Source organism: Sciurus carolinensis, chromosome 2 (genome assembly GCF_902686445.1).
Source record: "Sciurus carolinensis chromosome 2, mSciCar1.2, whole genome shotgun sequence".
NCBI classification, from domain to species: Eukaryota; Metazoa; Chordata; class Mammalia; order Rodentia; family Sciuridae; genus Sciurus; species Sciurus carolinensis.
The window spans coordinates 118722326-118737891 of NC_062214.1; the positions used below are offsets into that span (position 1 = coordinate 118722326).

The following is a 15566-nucleotide window of genomic DNA, read 5'->3' on the forward strand; positions in this document are numbered from 1 at the left end:
TCTCTTGCTTTTCTCTCCTACACACTTGCTTACTTTCTCCTCCTCGCTTTTCACACTCTTTCTTGAGCGTGCCCTTTCTCTTTCCCTTTCTTTTCCTCTCATTTTATCTCTTACTCTGCGGGGAGATACTTTGTTTGTTTAATAAACTCCCTTATGTGAAAAAAAAAAAGAAAATGAAATATGAAAACTGAGCACAAGGCTTCCTACATGGCTCAGTCATTAGCAACTTTCCAGAAGCAGAAATTAAATGTTCACACTAATACATTTGTGTCCTGGTGCTACTGAACACTTAAAAATAGTGCAGGAGACAAACCAGAGTTTGAATCCTGGCTATGACAGTTATTAACCATGACAGCTTGACTGAGTGGCTTCACTTTGCTAACCCTCAATTTCCTCATGTGGAAAAAAGAATTGCTTATTCATGTCATAGCGTTGTTAAAAGAATTAAATGAGATAGTGTAAATGAAGCAGTTGGCATAAGCTATAGGCAAGTGGAAAACAATCCATAAATGGATGTTCTATTATTATTACAGTGACTAGTCACTAGATTATTTCAGTGTGATCTTGCTATGATTAATGTGGGATTAGAAATAGGATCAATTTAATGAGCTGTATGCAACTAATATTTTACTCCAGGGGTGGGTGGAACACACAAGTGTTTCCATTATGTATGCTATAATCAAATGTTTTATCTATTTTAATTTTCTCCAGACTCTCCCATTCTTCATTTGTTTACATTGCTTACTCAGAAATAAACTCTCCTATAATTGTATAGCGAGATCATTTCACAGAGAGAGAGAAGAAAAAAAAAGGCCTGAAATGGCCACCTGTGTCACATTCTAGGCCACATAGCCGTCCCAAGATTTGGAAATCCAAGATTTGGGAGACTGATTTTATATCCAAGGCCAGAACGCCCTTCTAGAATCAGAGAAAATAGTTCTCCAGTGGTGAAGGCATATATCATAACATCACACAGAAGAGTGGTAACAGTATTCAGCAATCAGCATTAGTTTGTTCAGGCTGTTCTATCACATTATTCAGCAATGACTTCCATGCCAGATCGACTGGTAAAGATCCTGATGAGCTGCTGGAGGTCCTGTGGATGAAATTATAATTATCAGTCCACATCTCTCAAGCAATGAAAATGTAAAGGATATTGTGCTGGTTCTCAGATTGAGCAATATGCTATATTAATTCTGCAACAAAATATTCAGTCTTATAATTAATGATCCATGTAAGTCAACAAATCCCGTTGGCAGTAACAGTGTTTTCAGATGTGTTAAGGGACACCATGGCAGGGTCTTGTTTCACTTCTATTACTGAATCAATCTTCTCTTGGTATAAAAACAGGCAACGATGGATAACTGATAGGAATAGGCACATGGTTTTTGTCTGAACATTCTGGTTTAGTACAAAAATTCAGTAGCTCTTTGATTCTTTTTTTAATCATTTATTTAACAAATTTATAATGAACATTTATTTAGGCTGTACAGAGCTAGGAGCTGGAGACACAAAGGTGAGTTTGACAGACACCAGTCTTGTCTAAGAGACTAACAATACGTAAAATTAAGTATAATCAATTACATTGTACCATGATGGAGGGTATACAGGGTACCCTCAGAGCACAAAGGAGGAGAAAAGGATGGACTTAAATCAAAATTGGAAATAAAAGATAAACTAAGATTTGAAGCCCCAAGGAAGAGGTTTTCTTTTGTGGGGAAGGGTATCAGGGATTGAACTCAGGGGCACTGGACCACTGAGCCACATCCCCAGCCCTAGTTTGTATTTTATTTAGAGACAGGGTCTCACTGAGTTGCTTAGTGCCTTGCTGTTGCTGAGGCTGGTTTTGAACTTGAGATCCTTCTGCCTCAGCCACCAAAGCTGCTGGGATTACAGGCATGTGTCATCGTGCCCAGCTAGGAAGAGTTATTTTGAGAGGAAGTGGAGGGATAGTTCAAAGGAAAAAAGCAGAGGGAAGAAGTATTCTTAAAAGAGGGAACATTAAGTGTGAAGGTTGGCAATGAAATTGTAGGGTGGGTCAGACTAATTGGTTGGAAAGCATGCTGGCACCTAGTGTGTGTGTGTGTGATGTTGAGATGAGATGAAGCTGGAGAGGAAAGCAAAGCCAAGAACATGGAGGGACTAGTGAGTAGGTTATTTAACCATTATGTTCAGATGACACCATCATCTTCTACACTGGGCAGACTCCTCCGTTTGTCTGTTACAAAGGATAAGAGACAACAGTAATTCTTTTAAACTCCTGCCTCAAAGACACTTGTGAAATAGTTTCATCAAAATGTAGCCTATATGTTATTTTCTAAATTTACGGAGGTCAGATTAAGGTGCTAGGAAGTTCTAATTAGGTCACTAGCAACAGTGAGTCCAGGTCATTAAATCTGAGCAATTTCTGGACCAAATTGAAGGGAGTTAGGCAATTTTGTTTCTACTATAGGCATTGGTGCTTTCATTCCTTTCTCTCAAGGCCTATCCCCAAGTAACTATAAAATATGAAGCACACAGCAGTTTTGTGTATATTGGTAATAAAACTATACCAGTTAGAAGACAACGATGAAGAGATTCTTTCCACAGGAAGCTTATAAAGACTTTTTCTGAATGGATCTGATATTTGATATGTACTGTCTGAAATTGCTAGTCCCAGTGCAGACACCAGGTTTTCCCAGATTTCTCCAGACTGAAGTCATCAATCCCTATCCAGCTGTACCCATCAAAAAGAAAAACAGAAACAGCAAAGATGATCTCACGAAAACTGAAGGGAGATAAGAGGGAAGGACGAGAGGAGGGGGAGGAGGAAGGACAAGGGGAACAGAAGAGGAAAGACTAGGGAACAGTACTGACCAAATTATATCATGTGCATGTAGGAATATATAATAATTAATCCTACCATTACGTTTAAATATAATGCACTAATTAAAAAAAGAAACAACACTTATACAATCATATCTCCTCATGGGCTTTATGGTACCTGTTTTCACTTTTTAAATGTGTGTATCTCTTTATAAAGTCTACAAATTTTGGATACAGCAGGGATATGTAACATGTAACCAGGTCCTTTTTCAATAGATTTAAAAAAAATTTTTTTTAGTTGTCAATGGACCTTTATTATTTATTTATTTATATGTGGTGCTGAGAATCAAACCCAGTGCCCCACAAATGCCAGGCAAGTGCTCTACCACTGAGCCACAATCCCAGCCCCAAATAGTTTCAAACTCTTTGTTTATGTGCATAACGATCTATTAGCAGCAATACGTTTAAATATCTGATTAATTCAGAATGCATCTTTCCACTTATGTGTTGAAACAGAAAAAAATCAAGTAGTAATAAATTCTAATTAGATCAATTCAAAGAATTTCATCCTCAAAATGGACAAAAGAGAGTTGCTAGAGAGCCCCTAATTATGCTCTTGTTCTCTCCTTCCAAAAATAATGTCATTTAAAATATCTGAAATTATCATTAGTGTCCTTGATAAGCACGTGACAGAATCCTGTGTTTCTCATGATGCTGTGGCATCTCTTGGTGTAAACTACATTTCTTTTCTGTTAGAGCAGGTCACAAGGTTATGGTCACATGGGAAACCTAACAAAACTGGTTGGTAGAGGGTTGCCTTCCTGAAGCAAAAGAATGTTCTAGTCTTCATTTTCCTGCTACCTCTCACGAAGAGATGCATGCTAATAGCTCATTCTTTATTTTAAAACCTCTGTAAAAAAGTAAAACAAAACCAAGTACAAAATTCTCTTTAAGAGATAATTCTGATGCTATTTTTTTCCTTGTACCTCTCTCTAAAACTCAACTCAGGAAAGTCTGATTTGTAGCATTTTCCCACATCTCTGATGTAAATTACTCCCACTGCTAAGTATAACTACCAAAGTGCTGACTCTGAAAGTGGGATGTGCATAACTGTCTGTCCCCAGAGGTGGTAAAAACTGGTTCTAGTACACTCCTGCAAATGACCAAAGCTAAGTCCAACTCTAACCAGCTGTTACCTCCACTTAGGATCCAGTCATCAAGAAGAGGAGCTTTCTTTGCCCTGCTCTACCCAAACTTCTGTCTCCCAAATTGTGAGAATAAGAAAATAGGCATTGTTTTATGCCAAGTTTTTAAAAAACGAAACAAAAACAGCTTTAGATATAATTCACATAAAATACAATTCACCCATTTAAAGTGTACTGTTCCACAGTTTTCATTATGTTCAGTTACATATCCATCACCACAACTTTGGAACATTTTCATTACCCCTCCTAATCCCTTCTCCCTTAACTGTTACCCCAGATTCTCACATCCCCCTCCACTCTTCAGGCAAACAATAATCTCTTTATTGATTTGCCTATTCTGAGCATTTCATATAACTGAAATCATACAATTGTGGTCCTTTGTGACTTGCTTCTTTCACCTGTCACAATGTTTTAAAGTTTCATTCATGTTGTAGCATGTATTAGTGTTTCAGTCCTTTTTTTCTGGCAAATATTCCATTGTATGAATATCTCACATTTTACTCATCCATCACTTGATGGGCATTTGGGTGTTCTTCACATTTTGACTATCGTAAATAATCTTGTTGTGGACATTCCTGTTCAAGTTTTGTGTAGAGAGGTTTTAATTTTTCTTGGTATTCTCTTGGGTGTATACCTGAGAATGGAATTGCTAATTTATATTTCTCAGATCAACCATTTAAGAAACTACTAGACTCTCTTCTAAAGTGGCTGCAGTATTTTATATTTCTACTAGCAATGTATGAGAATTCCTATTTCTCCACATCCTAGTCAACACTTGTAACAATCTGCCTTTTTAAAAAGATATCAATTCTGGTGTATGTCAAGTGGTACTTCGCTGTGCTTTTTGACTTGCATTTCCCTGGTTGCTAATAATGTTCAGTACCTTTTCATGTGCTTAATGCTCATGTGTATCTTCTTTGGAGAACTATTTAAGAGTCTTTGCTCTTATTTTAATTGGGTTATCATTGTATTATCAAGTTGCAACAACTTTATAAAGGCCTTTATTACACAGATGATTTGGAACAATTTCCCCTATTGTTTTTTCACTTTTAATAGCACAAACTTTGAAGCACTAAAGTTTTTAATTTTAATTAAGTCCAATTTATCTTTTTCTTTTGTTGTCACATCTGAGAAACCAGACTAGTCCGAGGTCACAGAGATGTATACGTTTTCTCCTAAGAGTTTTATAGGTTTTGCTTTCAAATTCATATCTGACTTAATTTAGGGATATAGGTTGTGGAGTTCAAATTCATTCTTTTGCATGTGGATTACGTTATGGTCTCAGAGACAATTCTAAAAAGACTATTCTTACCCCAGTTGTTTTTAAACCATTGTAAAAAATCAACTTATCATAAACATGGAGGTTCCCTCCTTCCCAGGAATTCCAATTCTATTTGATATTTGTCTGTTCTTATGCTACTACTGAACTTCCTCCCTCTCCTTCCCACTGTAGTACTGAGGATCAACCCAGGGCCTCATGTATTCTATAAGGCAAGTGCTTTACCACCAAGTTATATCCTCAGCCTTTTTGAGGCAGGGTATTGCTCACTAAATTTCCCAGGCTGGACTCAACATCCTGAGTAGCTGGAATTATAGGTCTAACTACTGCCTCTGGCCACATTATCCTGACTGTAGTTTTGCAGTGCCTTTTTTCATTGTTTTTATTGGGGATTGAATCCAGGGACATTTTACCATTGAGCTACATCTCCAGTATCCTCTGGCTCCCCCCAATTTTTTTTTTTTTTTTTTTTTGAGATAGGCTCTGCTAAATTGCTGAGCTGGCCTCAAAGTTTCAATCCTATGTCAGTCTCCCAAGTGGATGGGATTCCAGGCATGCACCACCACACCTGGCTTACAGTAGTTTTGAAGTCAGGAAGTGTAAGCCCTCTGACTTTGTCCTTTTTCAAGATTGTTTTGGTTCCCCTGCATTTCCATGTTGTGTTAACCAGAAATTCTTGAGATAATCAACTCTGAACAGTTTACTTTAGCTCATTTTGGGAGGTTCCAGCCCATGACCAGTTGGTTCTCTTGCTTTGGGCCTGTTGTAAAGCAGCACACCAAAGAAGTACATGGTGAAGCAAAACTGTGCACCCTATCACAGGACAGGAAGCAAAAGAGTTAGGATTCCACAACTCCCCTCAAGGGTATGTCTCCAACAACCTAAAGATTTCCCTGTAGACCCCATCCCTAAGAAGTTCCACCTCCTCCCAACAGCATCACCCTGGGGACTTGGGGAGGGGTATGTGGTAAGATCCAAATTATAGCACAAATTTTAGGATCAGCTTTTCAATTTCTGCAAAGTCACCTGGGATTCTGATAAGGATTACATTCAATCTGTAGATCAATTCTGGGAGTATTACCATCTTGAGTGCTCCAAGCTATTTAACATGACCATTTTTATAGGTCTTCATTTTTTTCCAAGTTGTTTTCAGAGTAATATTTTGTTATATTTATTTCTAAATATTTTATTCTTGATGCTATTATAAATGGAAAAATTTTCTTAAATTCATTTCTGGTTTGCTCATTACCATTGTAGAGAAATGCAACAAATTTTTCTAGGCTGATCTTGTATCCTGCAACCTTGCTGATATGCTAGTTAAGTTTTAGGGCAATAAGTAACTGGAACACTAATCATTCACTTATTCCTACAATGTCCACCTTAACCTCTTATGTTGGCACTGCTGTAGCTCAAGGCCTCACTCCTAGCGGCTTGGGTCATCCCCCTCCCCACTTTTTTGTGCTAGGGATTGAACCCCGTGTCTCATATGTGCTAAGTTACTGAGTTAAACCTCCCAGGTTCCCCACCCCACAATAGTCTTATTTTTGTGGTACTGCAGATTTAACTCAGGGGGGCTCTACCACTGAGCTACATGCTCAGGTCCCCCATTCAAAGGTCTTTAGTAGACCTTCCTGCTGCCATTGAGTATCCTGTAATTCTTCTTCCACATTACTTTCATAATCAGTTGTCTGAAATACAAACTTGCATGCTATTGACCAGCCTTAAATAGTTCATATCAACTCCAATCTGACTCAAAACACTATAGTTTTAAAGCTCACAAAAATCTTTATTATATGGACCCTCAAATATTACTTGTCACCTTTTGGGGTAACTTTTGCTTCCTACCACAAACCTTCAAACAGTATATACTTTGCTGGGGTTATCTTTCCTCAGCTCCTACTCATCTTTCAACTTGTGGATGTGTTCCCGCTGGTCTTTCCCCCCACAGTTTGTTTGGATTTTCTACTTTGTGAGTTCACAAAGTCCTATATTTCCTTCCACTATTGAGCTGAGCATACTAGGCTGAAGTTGGAAATTGTGTGAAGGCAGAGAATAAGCCTGACTGATTTTTGTATTTCTAATACTTAGCTTCCAGTAAAATTTCAAATAAAAGCAAGAAAATGAGGCCTAAAATTGCATGCAAATAAACGAGGGTAAGATAATGAGATGTGAAGTGATTTAACTGCAGAGTTGTCTCCTGACTCAGTTTTAGGGAATGATCTAGAAAATGGAACATATAATTGATTCCTCTTCCTGAAGCTTTTTGTAATTAAAGGAGGCTGCCTTTAGCAAAACTTGGACTTCCTCTCATGAAATGTGTATCTCTGGCAACAGATTTCACAGGAAAATTAGACTTGTGTTTATTTTAAGAGTATTACTGGGGGTGCGGAGAGATGCAAGTCTCTAAATCAGGGAATTAAGGTTAGGAAGAAAGCTGGTATCCTAATTTTACTTTCAGATTAGCAGTCTCATTTTCATTTTGTGATTCTTAATATGGTGTGCCATATTCATAAATATGAGAAAAAGGTTTTCTGTATACTTTGCTTATAGATGCTTTGCTTTATGTTTACATTTGAATAATCTATACCTTCCAAATATACAAAGAAAGTGCAACAAGAAATATCTAATAAATACTAGTAAAAAACAGCTTTAGATTTAAATCACTTCTGCAATTGAGGAAAAAACATGAGGGAATACCTTTGATTTCTTGCTAAATTTTTAGCAAAATAAATTTTAAATGGAATTTTTTATTTTCCTGCTCCACCTGTAAATGGAAAGATATGGCACCATGGTTAAAAGAATTTATGTAACAGGCATGAACATGTGAGATGTACTTTAGATTGCTATCAAAACACCTGGCACTTCGTAGAAACTGATTAAAACATTAATATGATTTAATACTTCACACAAATTAAACAAATATTAGACACAAGAGAATAAAATAGGCTCTTTGAAAAACACAAAACTTGCATGAATACCATATTCTAAGGTGAAATTCTGTCAAGACTACCCTACTTTTATTCTTTACTTACCTTCTTTCTCTTATATTTTCAATGATTACACAAACATGTTCAAATGTTTAATAATTAGAAAAATATTCATTAATGAAATGCCAACAACTTTGGAGAAAAATAAAGGAGAGAGGGAAGATCACCTCATATTGCAATGCTGACTTAAGCAAGTCATCTTGGGTACAGGTATAAAATTCTGGAAGAGCTTGTGAGTGAAAATTAAGATTTGAATGCAGGGGTCAAAAATGTGATATGGGGACACAATTACAGCTTTCTTGGTTCTTCACACAAATAATGTTTAAGTAATCCCGAAGTGTTGAATGGATCACAAACTCAACCAAGTGACTCAGCAAATCTTGTTAGAAGGCAATGCATTTATTGAATGCTCACCCAAAGAAAGTGTTGTAATGTTTCTGTCAACACAGAAATTCAAAGCTTATAATCAAGCAATATTATATATTTGAGATCTTTAATATCTTAAGTATACAAAAAAGGGGGCAGGTCAGGCCACAGTAAAAGCATTTAAGCCCATTAAGGATTAAGGATTTAGATTTGCTTCTGGTCCAGTCTCCAGGAATATAAAAAAGGTTTCAGTTGATATAAAATGTTGACTAAATATGTCAAGACAAATTTGGTGTAGATTTATCAAGATAATTCTCCACAGTGCTATCAAAGCAGAAGTTGTACAGTACACTGGGGACTTATTATCATAGACCAGAACTAATTATTATTTTGGAATGTTGATGTGAAGTCAGACACATTTCTCATAATCCAGGTAAATAAAACTGATTTCACCTGATAATCACTCTGAGCCTCAATTTTAAATGCTTAAAACTTAGGTCCCCTGATCCTGCCTAGACCAGTGCTCTGTCTCCTTCTAGCACATTAGTGACTCTGCTTTTATTAAAGAACACCTCCTTCTGAATCCTTAAAAGAAAAATTTGAGGCTGAGGGTGTAACTCAGTGGTTTCTAGAATCTGTTTATCATGCAAGAGGCCCTAGGTTTAATCACCAACACCAAAAAAGAAAAGGGAAAACTCAAATTACCTAGGACATAAATGACTTTTGAAGTTAAAAAAGTTCAATAATTTCATTAGAGTCAATTCAGGGAATTAATTTCTTCTAGGCTAACCACACCCCTACAAAAGGAGTGCTTCTCAGGTCTTCATTTTGTGTTAGAAATGCAATCTGCAGTAATTGCATAACCACTGTACACTGCCAATTTCACTGTGTAAGGTAATTTTAGTTAAAATAGTATTGAAGAGAAGAGTAGGAACATTTAAAGACTATGGTTTTACATAATTTATATGTATTTTTCTATAAAAATGATATCACAAACTCAAAGATGCACTATGCTTTTACATATCATTTATAATTAAAATGTGAATTTTTCCTGGTATTTAGAAAGAGTTAGCAATTTAGAAGAAATGTTGCTGCAAAAATTTAGGAAAGAAAAAGTGGAAAACTTGACATCTAGAATTTACCAAGCAGCCATATACTCAGTATAATTCAAGATACATTGAATAGTAAGTAGTCTAGCAGATTTACAATCTAAATTACATAGGGACAAGGATTTTATATGGTATGTGGATGAAAATAAAAATGCAAATATCAAAAGGGAAAAATAAAGCAAGTTTATTTTAAGCAAAAAACTGAATTTCAATTATATTAGTTTATTTAAAGGAACATTCACCTCTGGTTTCCAAGGAGTGGTGGTGCATGCCTGTAATCCCAATGACCAAGAGGCTGAAGCAAGAGGATCGAAGTTAGCCTCAGCAATTTGGCAAGGCCCTAAGCAACTTAACTAGACTGTTTCAAAAACAAAAAACCAAAGCAAACAAAAAATACTGCTGGGGATGTAGCTTAGTAGTACAGTGCTCCTGGGTTTAATCTTCACACAAAAGAAAAAAATAAAAGAAAAAAGAAATACAGGAATTAATGGCTAAACAAGATAGTCATTATTTCAGTGTGATACCAAAGAACACTAAGCGGTGTTTAGTAATTTTTGAAATTCTTAGCCAAAAGAAGGAAACATGACCTGGAAATGATGTAATCAGAATTTTTCTGGTCATGTTCTCACGAGGAAACCTTCCTGGCAGCTATCAGTTCTACAAGTCATAATATGTAGGGTAGAAGTAAAGAATTGAAGATGAAATGTCCTTGAAAGTTATACCTTGATTCACTGGATGCCACTATTCTCAAAAGACATCACAATGTAGACAACATGCAATAGGTTAAGTATGAATACCACATATCTAATTAATTCTGTAATTTTTACTAATTTTTTGTTGTACTGAGGATAGAACCTAGGACCTTGCACATGCTTGGCGAGCACTCTACCACATTACCAGCCCATTTATACCTGTAACTTAAAAATAAATAGGGATGACCACAATTTATAAAATTCCTATTAAATCTAATTATCACTTGAATTTTGATATAAAGGTCTATCAATACCAGGGCAAATAATTTTTTCCTTTCCTGCAGCTTTCACTTAATAAAAAGCAATGCACTACATAAAGAAAAACTGATTTTAAAATGTGCAATACAGTTTACATTTGAGTGTGCAATTGCTTAGATCTGTATCTTCTTAAAAGTATAGGTAAGAAATAAGGTTTCTGAACACTTTTCCAAAACTATGGCTTTAGAACTATGGCACATCTATGGCATGAAATAGAGAACCTTAGAATACCTTTAATCATACCTAAAAACATTCCTTTGGATGTAAAACCACATTCTTAATTTTCCAAGAAAGTTTCAGAAATTTACGACACTAGAGAATTATGTAACCAGAATGACAGGAAAAAGGAGATTAGAATTAGTCTAGTTTGAAAAATGTACTCCACAGAGTCTATTTGAATTTTTAGTTTCCATTCTTTACATACAACTTAATTAGTATACAATTAAGTGAAAAGATACCAAAGAAATATTTGGTTCAACATTCAATAAATAAGTTGTGACAAATGCAACTCAATTGTACTTGTCACTACTTAATTGTTGAATGTTAAACCAAAGTTTCTTTGTTATCTTTAGCAGTTGGCTTATAATGGTTCCACACATATATTTCTAAACTCTCAATGTTACAAGCTACTGAGATCACTACTAATGATCATTACTGGAATATACTTGAGGAAGCTTGTTCTACTATTCAGTCAGCTGTTGCTTTTTTCTTAAAAGATGGAACAAAAGACTGATTAAAAGTAGCAGAGTAGAAACTCAAATCACATGAGATATGACAAATGGGGGTGCCAGCTGCTACGAAGTAGCTCATGGAAGCTGTGTATATTTTATAAATATTGTTTAATTAAGGTATTTGATTTCAGAGATATAATGTAGTTTCTCAAATATCATGTTAGTCAACAGCTGCATTAACATTTGAATGTCATTTAAACACAAAAGCTGTAACTCCTGTATCAGCTTATCTGAATAAAATATATGGGGTAATACTATTCCAAAACATTAGCTACCCTCTTGAAGAGTACATGGAACACATGTCAATTACTATAATCACTGGAGCTTTTACTTTAATTCCAAATTTATGTCTTCAAATAACTGATGAAATCAATTGTAATTTAGAGAATTTTATAAAAATATACCTTATAATTATCATTTAAAAGTTATCAGGAACTTTTAAAGCAAACTTAGGCTATTTCATATTTTGAAGATTTGCGAATGAATTCACTATACTCACTACATGGAGTCTGACAAAGCAGAAACAGTTAAATTATTAGACTAAGCAAACAATAACCTAAATCTTTAGTAGCAGATTAAGTCTTAACATGTTAGGTTTACTTTGTTTCAATGGCTATACTTTTATGTAGTTACTTTTAACAAATTAATTTTATCTTTTCTTTTAAAAGCTCATAAATAACGAAATTGTAAAACATTTTGATTCTTAAAAATTACTAGCACCTATGCAGATCCAGGATAATATTCAGAATTCACACATGTGGACATATTTATACATAATTACTACCTATACTTACCCCAATTCTTATTAATCATCATTAACTAATTTTTATTCATTCCTATTATAAAGTGACTTTCCTCCAGGACAGAATGTAAGAATTATTTTAAAATTAAGGACAGAATCTAATAAACACCATTTAGGCAGGGGAGAAAACTGTTCAATTAGAAGAACCTTGTTAAATAAACACTTTGTAGAAAATATTTTGAGATCAAGATTACTGGGAATTGATTTTTTTTAGACAAGACTGAATCCTAAATATTGACTCAATATTCATAGTACTGCCTAATGCTGTTAGTTTTATACATAAAGACTGAGCTGATGATACTCATTGAGAAAATTGTTGATGGCTTGAGAAACAGACTATGGTATAAGCTGAAACTCTGCTCCCAAATACTTAGGATCACCTTACATGTTACTTCTCAAAATATAAAAATCACATTATTTTCCCTTATAAGTTCTCTCCCTGATATTAAAAAAATAGATAAAAATTAGCAAGAAAGATAACAGAATCCTATACTAAGACTGCTTTAAAAGTAATTCTCAGAAACTTTTGGTCTCCTAGTTTCTCCAAGAAATTAATGGTAACTGCTCAGAACATATGGCTTTTTTTGTTTTGGTACTGGGAATTGAAACCAGGGGCACTTACCCACTGAGCTACACCCCCAATCCTTTTAAATATTTTATTTAGAGAGAGATCTCACTAAATTGCTTAGTACCTTGCTAAGTTGCTGAGGCTGTCTTTGAACTTGTGATTCTCCTGCCTCAGCCTCTCAAGCAGTTGGGATTACATGCATGCAGCACCGCACCTGGCAGAACATACAGTTTTAACAGGCAAAAAAGTTTTCCAGTTACCCTCAAGCTCTTCCAGTGTTTGAAAAGTAGGATACAATGTACCAAATATCAATATGTAGACTATAAAATCATTTGGATTACAAATATACGTAACACACAGAAGAAAATCTGGAAAAGACAAGACACAGTGATTCCCTTTGGGTAGATTATAGGTGTTTCATTTTCTTTTTGCTAGTGTTTTCCCAAGTATGCAGTACTTTTGTTAACTTTAAAAAGAAACATAAGAAAAATAACTGCTGTGCTCCCATATGATTCTCATTTTTTTGATAATAGTAGAAAACACCCAAGGGCATTCTCAATTGCAAGGAAATTATGCATTTCACACATTACATGAAAGTACCTTAATTTTGCACTTTATAGGTTGTCCTTAATTGCATGGATCTCATGTAAATTGTAGAAACCATACAATAGGCACAGAAGATGGTAGCTCAGTGGTACAACATTTGTACATAAGGCCACAAATTCAGTCCCCAGCAAAGTAACCAAAAGAAACAAATCATATAACAGAAAAACATATACAACAACCGTTAGACAAGCACACTTTAGCTAAAGTTTTATTTTGTGGCAGCATGAACAAAGTGAGAAGAAAACTTGGGATCTATGATCTAGAACTACTCATTTTTAGTTCCTATGCTATCACAAATGCCTCTGAATTTCTAAATTACTTCATTATACAATTTATATCCAAAGATCCCACATCCTTGCTTTACTCAAAAAGAATAAATGCCAACTATTTGTGTTAGGTACTGGGAATGTGACAAAGAACATGGTTTTTGTCCTCATGGAGCTATCAGTCTAGCAGGGAAGACAATTAAGAAATTATAAAACAGTGGCACATAGTGGTAATAAAAGAGGGCTGATGAGAGTGTATGGCAAAGGTTACAGAGACTTTCCAGGGAAACAGACCGAAGATTAAGAAAGTGATTAACTGGGTGAATTAGGGGAATACTGTTCAGATGAACAAAGCATTTGTAGAGGAAGTGTGATGTTTCCCACAAATTCAAGCAAGTTCATTCAGGCTGGTGGAAAGATGTAAACCACATACTATGGTTTGAATGTGTACACAAAAATTTCATGTGTTAAAAATAACCCCCAGGGCTGGGGAGACAGCTCAGCTGGTAGAGTGCTCGCCTTGCAAGCACAAGGCCCTGAGTTCGATCCCCAGTACCACACACACACAAAAAAAAACCCCCAAATTCATAGTTAATGTCATTTAGAGGTAAGGTCTTTGAAAGGAACTTATGATTAGATGAGGTCATGAGGGCTGGTCCCTCCTGATGGCATTAGTGGTTTTATTCAGAGGAATAAAGACTGGAGGCAGCATACTTGCTGTCTTACCATGTGATCAAGTCTGCTATGTTACAATAGAGCAAGAAGGCCCAAGCAGATGTGGAGCAGATGCTTTTACCATGCTCTTGAAATTCCTCACCTTTGCAACTATAAAATAAACAAGCAAACAAAAAAATGCGTGTGTGTGTGTGTAATTTATAAGAATACAACACACACATATACACACTTGGTCTCAGGTATTTTGTTAAAACAGAAAATGAACTAACACACTATGCTTTTTTAGACTCTCCTAAAAGGTCTTAAGGAATGACATGGTAGGATTTATGCTTTACAAATTACTCTGGAGCAGTATGTATGGAGAGTACACTGTAGGGATGCAGGACCAAACCAGAGAGACCAGGAAGTCTGCTGCAATAATGTAGGAAAACAGCTGGGTTAGTGGCAAGAGAGAAAAAGAGGTAGAAAGATAAGAGAAAATTAGGGGCTGCACCAATCCTTTTGGATTTGGTGAGTGATTCAGAAATGTTTCAAAGATCATTCAGAGGCTTGCAGCTTGACACTGGATAGGAGGGCTATTCAATGAGAATGGAAATCCAGGACCCAGGAGAACTTTTTATGTCTGGACAGCAGACAGGATGAAGGTGTATGAAGGTGTCAAATGACATTAATTCTGGAAGTATTGAATTTAGGATGTCTATAAGATATCCCAATGGATGCTTTCAATAAGCAACATTTTAGAGTCAGGAGTTAGGTTCAGGGCAACATACATATTTAATGATAAACATACAGTTTAATATCTTCTTAATTTTTAAAAATCCATGTCTATTTGGTCAACCTCTAAAATGAGAATGATAAATGCAGGTGGTAAAAGCTGCCGAAGGAATGAATGATGTTTTTCAGGGAAAGAATAGTGAGAAGAGAAAAGAACCTTATGATAGAAATTTGAAGAACATCAACATCTAAGATATGGGCCAAGAAGCCTTCAAAAGGAAAAAGACAAGACAGGTGGCCACAAAACCAGGGGTCTACACCACAGAACTGAGTCTAGAAATAGAAGGCATTTCTCATAAAGAGAAAACACCAATATGCTGACAAACTATAGAAATTGTTGGTTCATTTAAAACTTCTTTACTTGAAATAACTCATAAGGAGAC

The 15566-nt window shown here is 35.6% G+C and overlaps 1 protein-coding gene across 1 annotated transcript in view; it reads right to left on the reverse strand.

Annotated features, from left to right (window-relative positions):
• Window positions 1-202: 202 nt before the first annotated feature.
• The window catches only part of Katnbl1 (katanin regulatory subunit B1 like 1), a 51935-nt gene continuing 36571 nt past the window's right edge, over window positions 203-15566 (reverse strand). The window contains exon 10 of the mRNA XM_047539111.1: window positions 203-1096. Within this exon, the coding sequence (XP_047395067.1) occupies window positions 1034-1096 (63 nt within the window). The 3' untranslated portion in view covers window positions 203-1033. The remainder of the gene's footprint in view (window positions 1097-15566) is intronic.